This window comes from Procambarus clarkii, chromosome 42 (assembly GCF_040958095.1).
Source record: "Procambarus clarkii isolate CNS0578487 chromosome 42, FALCON_Pclarkii_2.0, whole genome shotgun sequence".
In the NCBI taxonomy this organism is placed as follows: Eukaryota; Metazoa; Arthropoda; class Malacostraca; order Decapoda; family Cambaridae; genus Procambarus; species Procambarus clarkii.
The window spans coordinates 13986439-13998758 of NC_091191.1; the positions used below are offsets into that span (position 1 = coordinate 13986439).

General features: G+C 46.7%; 1 protein-coding gene across 1 annotated transcript in view; it reads right to left on the reverse strand.

Annotated features, from left to right (window-relative positions):
• LOC123748401 (putative neural-cadherin 2) overlaps positions 1-12320 on the reverse strand; it is a 109566-nt gene that overhangs the window by 70601 nt on the left and 26645 nt on the right. The window contains exon 5 of the mRNA XM_069339595.1: positions 6821-7009. Coding sequence (XP_069195696.1) covers positions 6821-7009 — 189 coding nt within the window. The remainder of the gene's footprint in view (positions 1-6820; positions 7010-12320) is intronic.

The window sequence follows — 12320 nt, forward strand, 5'->3', positions numbered from 1 at the left end:
CAAGCCAGGCAAGTGGATGGTGCCGGCTATGGACATGACAAGCTCAGGAAACTTATCCCTCAACTTACCAAATGTTTCCTATCGGTATTTTGTTTGATTCTCGTATGTGTTCTCGTTTGTGCTCTCAGTGAGGACCGGTGGACGACCCGACGAATGATGGCTCCCTTGAACATCGCTAAGAGGTCCCAGGGATTGGAGATTGGTACTGCAAGTGTTGCAGTTGAAGAAGGGACCTGGAAGGTAATGGTAGATACAGGAGGTACAAGAAATGATAATATGAGTGACTGTTTCCGACAGGTTGACACCCCCCGCGTGATAGCTGAGCCTCAATGCAGCGTTATACGGAACGTTGGTCGACCTGACGGTGACAGAGCGAATGCCACCTGCGACGTTCGAACAGCCCCGTTGGGACTAGGTGTGGACCTAGTAGAGTATGCTGTAAGTACTGTTTTACCCGCTGTCGCTATCACTCTGAATTATCAGACCCCTGTATTCCAGGTTCCTGTCTCCCTGAAGGACCATCGGACCGGCACCAGAAATGCCGTCTGTGGTCAGCCATCATCGGTGCCACGACATAAGGAAGTGTCGAGTCACCCGAGATCGTGTCGAAACCAATCCGTACTCGAGAGATGTGAGATGACGCCCCTGCTTGACATCGCAGTGGAGACGTGGAAGGTTACGCCAGACAGGACATCGCCTTCAATCTTCAAGTTCCCATTGTGCCGGAATTGCCCAGTAGGACAGTTTTGTGGACGAGACAGCCTCGCCATTCCAGATTATAAAGCATGTGTGTCCATTTGGAACAGTGTCGCCGTACTAATTTGGTTTGTGTACCTTTTTATAGAACCCCAAACCAAATTCTTTTTGGTGGGGAGGTGTTACGAACCCGGATCCAGCGTCCGAGCCTGGAGCAGTGACAACCACGCCATCTGTGGGTCAGCTCCCGAAACCCCCGCCAAACGGACGACGACACCTGGTGAGGACAGCGTGTACTGGCCTCGAGGACCAGTTTCCAGTCTGGTTCAGCGCTCAACACAGCCGCTCCTGACCCCCGGTGAGGTGGTGCTCCGACGACAGCGCCATCTATGGACTGGATACGTCAGGTGTTTGTGCCCGAGCCCGTAAGTGAGGTGTATTAGTGTCCCGGTTATTGATGACGTGTCTGCTTACAGAGCCGACCTGGGACTACTGTGATGGGAGTCGAGTCAGTCTACCCGAGGCAGCCAGTCTCCATACTGTAAAGTTTGCTGCAGCTGTTGTGACGTCGTCCCCCCGGAAGAACACTGTGGTGTGTTAGCCTGCCAGTGGAGTGGCAGTAAAAGGATTTACCCGGGACCGACTGTTGGAGACGATCATCCACTGGGGTACTGAAGACAGGAGGGTGATTTGTGATATCACACGAGACTCCTGTCTAGGGCGTACCCCTTATATCGTTCGTGGAGTGGCCGTACCAGCCTTGGTGGCTCAGTACCTGCCAGCAGACCAGCTGGACGTGTGGTTGACGGCCTCCACGACGGTGCCCCCAGTGGACCTGCGTTTTGGCTGACCTGTGGCCCGGGTAGGCTCGGCATTCTCAGAGGACACGTCGTGAGGCCACGAAGAAAGCACCTAGGACTCGGCACCAAGTGGTGTGGCACCAGCGTCTTCAGCAGAAGACCACGATTATGGATTAATCCCCTTGTATAGTGTTAATACCCCCCCCCCCCTTGTGTTACCGTTTTATATATATTATTTATTGGTGACGGACATTATATTATATTAAGTTCTTAGCTTTCTTTCCCTACTCCCTTTAAGTTACTTGCGTCACGGATCTCATCCCTTGATAGCCACTACTGGCTTGGGAACGGATACATATATCTTCCTCTAACAAAATCAGAGCAAGAACCCCGTTGCGTCCCGAGAGGGCCGTAACAGCGCCTCGGTCTGCTCTCAAGGATTTGAGGCTCTACAAGCCTTTCTTGGTGGATTAGTGCAGGCTATTGCAGCCCATCTCACGTATTGGAGACCCCACGCTTCTGGGAAGCGAAAAGGAACCAAGTTTATTGAGCGAAAGAGTGCCAAATTTGAAAAATATTCGGCGACGACGTTGGGGGCGAAGCTGGACGTTGGGGGCCTGAAAAGGTGTGGTGAGCAAACCTAGCTGTGACCGGGTCACATCCACTGAGGGTTTTGGAAGGACGACACCGTGCCTAGGACAAGGAGCAACGCATTGTGGAAGGGGCGAGTGTGGGAAAATAGTGATTAGCTCAGCGCCTATCGATGAACCAAGATTGGGGTAGCTGAATCTCAGGGATTGGAACGGCGACGACGCGAAGGCTCCACGACACCTGAGGACCTGTGGAACGTTCCTGGATCGTCGAGGATCGACTCAGGAAGCGTGGGAACCTCACACCATCGAGGGACAGGCGTCGTGAGCCAGGAATGTAAGGTAGATCATTTTCCCTCCCATTACCCCTTGTGTGAGTAGGCTAGTTAGGCCACAATATTTACTCATGTATGTGGCAGCAGGACTTTAATACTTTAGTAGTAGAATAGGCTGCAAGGCAGCTTGTGTCCAGGACTGTCAGAGAGGACAGTGTGTATGGATGGCAGGACAGTGAAGAAGAGGTGCCGACGTGGTGAAGAGGCCCTCCTGTGAGAGAGTGTGGGACTCCTGTCTTTCTGCCCAGCTAAAGGAGTGTTGGAGGTCGTGGAAGAAGAGGCTGACGATCTCCAGACTTATTATCCTTATTTCCATATTCATGTATTACTTGTGATTGTGTGTGTGTTCATGTAATTTGCATCAGTAAATTCACACATTTTATCACTGTGTTTAAGTGTGCCTCCATTATGATATTTTCTCTATGAGCATACACGAAGGTTATCATAGTACCACCTAGGGAACACTACATTCTCTATAGAAGTTCTTATTGCCTGGAGAGTGGTACTTACATAAAAGTGTACCCTTAGCCATCCGATCAGTATCAGTGCCTGAATGGTGGCAACTATTAACGTTGTGGCTATAGAGAGGCAAAGCCACACAGACCTTCCTGGGAGAGTACCCTGGGCCAACAGTCTAGTAGCAGATCTATGGGAGTAGCAATCTCCTGGCTACAAACAATATATATAATACACCCACTGAACTGCATTGCTGGGGTGCAGATATAATAACCCAGCTGGCGACCTTGTTAAGAAGAAGATAGAGAAGACAGGCGGGAAAGGAGTTCCTGCAACCTTTTGTCTGGCAGGCAAGATTCAGGGAGGTTATTGTTATAAGGTAAGCCTGAGTCTTCCTTCACTCCTCCACGGGTCTAGGCCGGAACTGTTAATAGCAGTTTCCCCGTGTTTGACTGAAGGGCTTCCAGGGTGAATCAGTGGCACCTCTTTTGTGGTGGAAGCAAAGACCTGCGGAGGTGGGCATTGTTGGTCCTATCTTATGTGACCGAGGAGACTCCGGTGAATCCAGGGAGTCGGAGGGGCTGAGTATTTGGGCCTTTTGAGCCCCTAGCAGCTGAGTGTTAGTAGAGCCCCGGCCCACCACCTCCATGTGACAGAATGGAAGTAATTGCTGAGGGCCTATTAGCCCATATTTCTTGATGCTTCTATATTGGAGCGGAGTCTTGATGTGGGTAGAATATAGTTGTGCATTAATTGGCTGTTGATTGCTGGTGTTGACTTCTAGATGTGTAGTGCCTCGCAGATGTCAAGCCGCCTGCTATCGCTGTATCTATCGATGATTTCTGTGTTGTTTGCAAAGATTTCTCTGGTGATGGTTTAGTTGTGGGAAAAGATTATATGTTCCTTAATGGAGCCCTGTTGCTTATGCATCGTTAAACGCCTGGAAAGAGATGTTGTTGTCTTGAGTTTTTTGAGGCTTACAGTCCCCAAGAGGGCATTTGAAGGCATAGACGACGTTGGTCTCTTTTAAAGCGTTCTGCTTTGTGTCTAGAGAGTTTCTCATGAGTAGGCTGGCTTTTTTTTGGTTTTATAGTAAATCGTCAGTTGTATCTTCTGATTTTTTCTGTAGGGATAACGTTTCTATTAACAATATCTTTCAAGACCCTTTCTTCCGTTTTATGAGCTGTGGAAAAGAAGTTCCTGTAAAATAGTCTAATAGGGGGTATAGGTGTTGTGTTAGTTGTCTCTTCAGAGATTGCATGGCGTTTCACTTTCCTTCTTATGATGTCTTCAACGAAACTATTGGAGAAGCCGTTGTTCACTAGGACCTGCCTTACCCTACAGAGTTCTTCGTCGACTTGCTTCCATCCTGAGCTGTGGCTGAGAGCACGGTCGACATAAGCGTTAACAACACTCCTCTTGTACTTGTCTGCGCAGTCACTGTTGGCATTTAGGCACATTCCTATGTTTTTTTCCTTAGTGTAGACTGCAGTGTGGAAACCTCCGCTCCTTTCCATGACTGTTACATCTAGAAAGGTCAGCTTCCCATCCTTCTCCATCTCGTAAGTGAAACGCAACACAGAATTCTGCTCAAATGCCTCCTTCAGCTCCTGCAGATGTCTGACATCAGTTACCTGTGTAAAAATGTCGTAAACATACCTGCAGTATATGGCCGGTTTCAAGTTCATGTCGACTAAGACTTTTTGCTCGATGGTACCCATGTAGAAGTTCACAAACAGGACACCTAGGGGAGAACCCATGGCGGCCCCATCTACTTGCTTATACATGTGCCCATCCGGACTCAAGAAGGGTGCCTCTTTTGTACAAGCTTGGATTAGTTTCCTTAGAATGTTTTCTGCTCTGTCAAGAAGAGTACAGGCCGGATCACGATACACTCTGTCCACTATCATCCCGATTGTTTCATCCACAGGTACGTTGGTAAACAGTGATTCTACGTCCAACGAGGCTCTTATCCCTGTGGCCCGTGTTCCCTGCAGTAAGTCAACAAATTCCTTTGGAGACTTCAGGCTGAAGGTGCAAGGGACATAAGGAGTCAGCAAGCCGTTGAGTCGTTTCGCCAGTCTGTACGTGGGTGTGGGTATCTGGCTGATGATTGATATATATAAATATATATATATATATATATATATATATATATATATATATATATATATATATATATATATATATATATATATATATATATATATATAAAATATATATATAGAAGGGGTACCACCTCTGGTGCAAGTGTTGGGACCCATAGCCTCGGAGAAGAAAATAAAGAGTACTCAGAGAAGACCTTGTGGAGCCGCACTGAACACTTTGATATTTTCTTCTCCTACCACCCCTATTCTTTTGGAATGTGTGTATATTTATCTAACTTTATTTGAAAATGTCATTACACGAAAAAAGTTACAATATTGATTACATGCAGGGTGCAAGGCTGCTTGTCACAAGTTGTACAGCTCTTCCAGCTCCTCAGATGGCGGGCAGGAACCATGGATGCAGTGAGCATTTCCTCTCTGGATTGCCACACTAAGGCGCTGAAAAAGAAAACTGGCAGCTCTAGGGTCTCTAGTTGTTTCTATTAGCTTATACCCCAACTCCTTCAAAAAGCTAGCAGCACTTTTACCCCAGGCACCAAGTGTCTCTGAGGCAATGGGGACAAAATTGTAGTGGTGCTCAAGGTCTCTGTATTTACGTGACTTGGCCGCTTCCCGGTGATTGGCAGCTCTTCCTGCTTGTGTAGCACTGAAGTCAACATAGGTATTAGCTAAAGTTGAAACGCAAGTGTAGTCCCACACCAACTGTCTACCATTCTTCCAGGGGTTCACCGTGATTCCGTCTGGGCGACCGACAGGCTCATCAGAGTTGCAGGACATTAGGTAACGGGGCTCTCTCTCTGCTGGACAACCGGCTGTGGTAAGGCTTCTCTTAATAATGTCATTGACCTCGCCGTGTCTTGCATGCCATCCTCCTGTCCTTTGGCAGAAAAGGCCATGCCGTCCGTATCTGTAGTGATTATATATATATATATATATATATATATATATATATATATATATATATATATATATATATATATATATATATATATATATATATATATGTCGTACCTAGTAGCCAGAACGCACTGATCAGCCTACTATGCAAGGCCCGATTTGCCTAATTAGCCAAGTTTTCCTGAATTAATATATTTTCTCAATTTTTTTTCTTATGAAATGATAAAGCTACCCATTTCATTATGTATGAGGTCAATTTTTTTTAGTGGAGTTAAAATTAACGTAGATATATGACCGAACCTAACCAACCCTACCTAACCTAACCTAACCTATCTTTAAAGGTTAGGTTAGGTTAGGTAGCCGAAAAAGTTAGGTTAGGTTAGGTAGGTTAGGTAGTCGAAAAACAATTAATTCATGAAAACTTGGCTTATTAGGCAAATCGGGCCTTGCATAGTAGGCTGACAAGTACGTTCTGGCTACTAGGTACGACATATATATATATATATATATATATATATATATATATATATATATATATATATATATATATATATATATATATATATATATATATATATATATATATATATAAAGATAAAGATAATGCACGATTGGATACAGATAAGTAGGACTCATTTTGAGTCAAGGCTTGAGAGGCGAGTGAGAGGAGGTTCAGAGAGATAATATATACAAACACCTCCTCCAGAATAGAGAATAGAAACGCATTTTTACACAAAGAATTGGTCAACGGAAATAGTAAGAGAGAACACACTTTAGCTGGGAAGCATATTAGGAAAAGAAGCCAGTGAGGGACATTCAAAACGATGTAAACCAAACGAAACATCTGGTTGTTACAGTGCTTATACAGACAAGTTATTACTTACAGTGACAAAATGTGTACATACAGTGCTGATACAGTGAAAAACATTTGTACTTACAGTGAGGGTGGCTGTGGCAGTCCTGGGAGGGGTGCCGTCATCCACCGCCCACACCAGCACCGAGTGGGCGGCCGCTGTCTCGCGATCCAGGCCGCCCATAACCCAGACCGCCCCCGACCCATCTACACTGAACTGTCGTCTGGGGTCACTGTCCTCTGCTATCCTGTAGCACACGCGGCTGTGTCCTCCCTGCGGTTAGTGGCGGGTATTAGTGTAGGACACCTGGCTGTGTCCTCCCTGCGGTTAGTGGTGGGTGTTAGTGTAGGACACCTGGCTGTGTCCTCCCTGCGGTTATTGGCGGGTATTAGTGTAGTACACCTGGCCGTGTCCTCCCTGCAGTTAGTGGCGGGTATTAGTGTAGGACACCTGGCTGTGTCCTCCCTGTGGTTATTGGCGGGTATTAGTGTAGTACACCTGGCTGTGTCCTCCCTGTGGTTATTGGCGGGTATTAGTGTAGTACACCTGGCTGTGTCCTCCCTGCAGTTAGTGGCGGGTATTAGTGTAGGACACCTGGCTGTGTCCTCCCTGCAGTTAGTGGCGGGTATTAGTGTAGGACACCTGGCTGTGTCCTCCCTGCGGTTAGTGGTGGGTGTTAGTGTAGGACACCTGGCTGTGTCCTCCCTGCGGTTAGTGGCGGGTATTAGTGTAGGACACCTGGCTGTGTCCTCCCTGTGGTTAGTGGCGGGTATTAGTGTAGGACACCTGGCTGTGTCCTCCCTGCGGTTAGTGGCAGGTGTTAGTGTAGCACACCTGGCTGTGTCCTCCCTGTGGTTATTGGCGGGTATTAGTGTAGTACACCTGGCTGTGTCCTCCCTGCAGTTAGTGGCGGGTATTAGTGTAGGACACCTGGCTGTGTCCTCCCTGTGGTTATTGGCGGGTATTAGTGTAGGACACCTGGCTGTGTCCTCCCTGCGGTTAGTGACGGGTGTTAGTGTAGGACACCTGGCTGTGTCCTCCCTGCGGTTAGTGGCAGGTGTTAGTGTAGCACACCTGGCTGTGTCCTCCCTGTGGTTATTGGCGGGTATTAGTGTAGTACACCTGGCTGTGTCCTCCCTGCAGTTAGTGGCGGGTATTAGTGTAGGACACCTGGCTGTGTCCTCCCTGTGGTTATTGGCGGGTATTAGTGTAGGACACCTGGCTGTGTCCTCCCTGCGGTTAGTGACGGGTGTTAGTGTAGGACACCTGGCTGTGTCCACCCTGTGGTTAGTGGCGGGTGTTAGTGTAGGACACCTGGCTGTGTCCTCCCTGCGGTTAGTGACGGGTGTTAGTGTAGCACACCTGGCTGTGTCCTCTTTGGGGTAATAAGAACTAGAGATTCTTTATGACACCTCTACAAAGAAGTAACGAACACTTGCGGTCAATCTTCAGCTACCATGTTATGCTTAAGGATGAATTCACTGTTGCCAGTCTTAAGCTATCTCCTTGCTTAATTGGTGTTTAAGCAAGTTACTTTGTTTTATTATTAGTTACTGTGTTTTATTATTAACAAGTTATTTTCTGAACCAAAGTTTCAAATAATCTTTCATCTACTCATATTCCTTTAATTCTTGTCTAGCAAAATATAGCCTGTGTGAAAAAGGTAATTAGATTTATACTTTTCTCTTGCTGCTGCTTCCTTCATCTTGTAGTTAAATGACGTAAAAGTTTGTAGTGATCCACGAGAAAACAGCTAGGGGAGTCAAGTCTAAATTTATTATTCTTTGAAAATGGGTAACGTATGTGCAAGTCAAATACAGTTAGTCTAAACTATGGTATGGATGAGGGGTCTTGTTTCTAGTAAGAATGTGGGGTTTAAAATGGTAAACTTGTAGGAATGAACTGCTCTTGTTTTATATAGAGCTATTTGACACATATCTCTCAAAGTATATGGCACAGATTATGCAGTAATGCGTGCGGGCCAGTAAATAATAATACGTTGAGTTGTGTAGGTAGCAAGACATCACACAACTTGTGATAACTCCGGTACGTGTCGGTGAGAACTGATTCATATAAAAATTAATTCAATTCACATGTCAGGTTTGCATGACCTGACGTGTTACTGCATCATCTCATTCTTTGCACTATAAGTCAGCTGATGGGGTTTTCTAAAGAATTAATTTTAATGGATAACGAGTAAAAAATTGACTTTCTAATTGTTTTAGTTGTTTTTTAATTTCATATTTGATTTGATATGTGTTTTGATAATCTTTACATCATAACAAGATTGTTAATATATTAATAATTGCCTTTTTATTTATTTATTTAAAATTGGTATTTTACTAGTGTACACATGCAGGTTGACTTGCTAGAATCTTTCATTTTGTATATAGAAAGTGAAAATAAATTTCAATTACATTGTACACTATACCCACTTATTAAAGTAACCATCACATAAAGCCCATTCCCCCCCCCCTCCCCCAAATTAACATATACATTAAAATATTCAAAATGCTAGCTATAGGATATATATATATATATGTATATATATATATATATATATATATATATATATATATATATATATATATATATATATATATATATATATATATATATACAAATATATATACACATATATATATATTTACTCGTTATCCATTATATATATATATATATATATACAAATATATATACACATATATATATATTTACTCGTTATCCATTATATATATATATATATATATATATATATATATATATATATATATATATATAATATGACAAGTGTCAGACCACGGAGAGAGAGTTGAAACAGGAATTTCCTTGGGTACTTTCGTATATTAATACATCTTCAGAAGGAATGAAGATGTATTAATATATGAAACTACTTGGGGAAGTTCGTGTTTCAGTTCTTCCTCCATGGTCTTCCTCCAAGGGAGCCGGTCGGCCAAGCGGACAGCACGCTGGACTTGTGATCCTGTGGTCCTGGGTTCGATCCCAGGCACCGGCGAGAAACAATGGGCAGAGTTTCTTTCACCCTATGCCCCTGTTACCTAGCAGTAAAATAGGTACCTGGGTGTTAGTCAGCTGTCACGGGCTGCTTCCTGGGGGTGGAGGCCTGGTCGAGGACCGGGCCGCGGGGACACTAAAAAGCCCCGAAATCATCTCAAGATAATCTCAAGAAACCACAAGTCAGACGCCAGCAACGTCACTGGATACACTCCGGCTCGTTTTCTAACATGGTTTACTATAAGAACGATCACATGGTCTTCACTGCTTACTTGATAATTTATATTGACTTATTTCGGAATATCAAGACGACCACACTTGGGCGCTTCTCTTCAACTTCTGCAAGACTGCGACATTTATCTTTTTCCCTCAGCAGTGTACTATAGCTAACTTTCACTCGACTAAGTGAATCTTCTTATCGTTAGCGAATCACTGTTTGCGATTGAACCTTCAGCTTTTGCAATTGGTTTAATTAGGTCACATTTGAAGTTGATGATGCAAGTGACGTCAGAAATCTATTGAAATCATTTTGACTGCCCACAAAAAAATTACATTCACACATCCTGCACTAAGTTAACCTCATTTAAAAGTCCTAACTTAAATCATGCTTCTGGAGTCTCTGATGTCAGATTTAAGTTCACGCGACTTAAAACGGGTTACTGTTTTATGATGGTAACAGTGATAACCTTGTTACAGCGGTAACAGGGTTACCCCTGATAACACCGCAGGTATCGTTGTGGTTATGACGTCTCAGGTGCCCATGTAGTCAGGGGCGCCGCCAGTGCCCATGTGGTCAGGGGCGCCACCAGTGCCCATGTGGTCAGGGGCGCCACCAGTGCCCATGTGGTCAGGGGCGCCACCAGTGCCCATGTGGTCAAGGGCGCCACCAGTGCCCATGTGGTCAGGGGCGTCGCCAGTGTCCATGTGGTCAGGGGCGTCGCCAGTGTCCATGTGGTCAGGGGCGCCGCCAGTGCCCATGTGGTCAGGGGCGCCGCCAGTGCCCATGTGGTCAGGGGCGCCACCAGTGTCCATGTGGTCAAGGGCGCCACTAGTGTCCATGTGGTCAGGGGCGCCGCCAGTGCCCATGTGGTCAGGGGCGCCACCAGTGTCCATGTGGTCAAGGGCGCCACTAGTGTCCATGTGGTCAGGGGCGCCGCCAGTGTCCATGTGGTCAGAGGCGCCGCCAGTGCCCATGTGGTCAGGGGCGCCGCCAGTGTCCATGTGGTCAGGGGCGCCACCAATGTCCATGTGGTCAGGGGCGCCACCAGTGTCCATGTGGTCAGGGGCGCCGCCAGTGTCCATGTGGTCAGGGGCGCCGCCAGTGCCCATGTGGTCAGGGGCGCCGCCAGTGTCCATGTGGTCAGGGGCGCCGCCAGTGCCCATGTGGTCAGGGGCGCCGCCAGTGTCCATGTGGTCAGGGGCGCCACCAGTGTCCATGTGGTCAGGGGCGCCACCAGTGTCCATGTGGTCAGGGGCGCCGCCAGTGTCCATGTGGTCAGGGGCGCCACCAGTGTCCGTGTGGTCAGGGGCGCCACCAGTGTCCATGTGGTCAGGGGCGCCACCAGTGTCCATGTGGTCAGGGGCGCCACCAGTGTCCATGTGGTCAGGGGCGCCACCAGTGTCCATGTGGTCAGGGGCGCCACCAGTGTCCATGTGGTCAGGGGCGCCACCAGTGTCCATGTGGTCAGGGGCGCCACCAGTGTCCATGTGGTCAGGGGCGCCACCAGTGTCCATGTGGTCAGGGGCGCCACCAGTGTCCATGTGGTCAGGGGCGCCGCCAGTGTCCATGTGGTCAGGGGCGCCACCAGTGTCCATGTGGTCACGGGCGCCGCCAGTGTCGATGTGGTCAGGGGCGCCGCCAGTGTCCATGTGGTCAGGCGCGCCGCCAGTGTCCATGTGGTCAGGGGCGCCGCCAGTGTCCATGTGGTCAGGGGCGCCACCAGTGTCCATGTGGTCACGGGCGCCGCCAGTGTCCATGTGGTCAGGGGCGCCGCCAGTGTCCATGTGGTCAGGCGCGCCGCCAGTGTCCATGTGGTCAGGGACACCGCAGGTGTAAATGTGCCGTTACGTAACCTTCCTCCCACCCATAAATTCCATTCAACCTGGATATTATGGTAATGGCGTGGTGCTTTACCTTGATAATTCCCTCCTCATTCAACCACATATCATGAAAGTTAGAAGAAAAGTGTAGAGAAAGATGAAGATAAAGGAGGTTGAAGGTGAATAGTTTAATAATCAATAATAAACTATATAAATAAACATGTAAATGTTGTTCAAAATCGCTAATCTCCGAAAGTTCTTCACCGATTGCTTTGAAATTTTGATACGGCGTTCCATTCTTATTGGAGCGTGTTTTTAAATACATGCTAAATAGATGTCACGTATGTGACAGGTAAAAAAAAATGCCTTTTTTTTTTAAACTATGCTTTTCATGTGAAGGAACTCTCCGAAACCTCTTTACCGATTGCTTTGAAATTTTGACTCAACGTTGCATTTGAACACGCGCGTTTTTTTATGTACCTGCAATATAGATGCCTCACCTGTGACCGGTAAAGACATGTTTTTTGGGGAA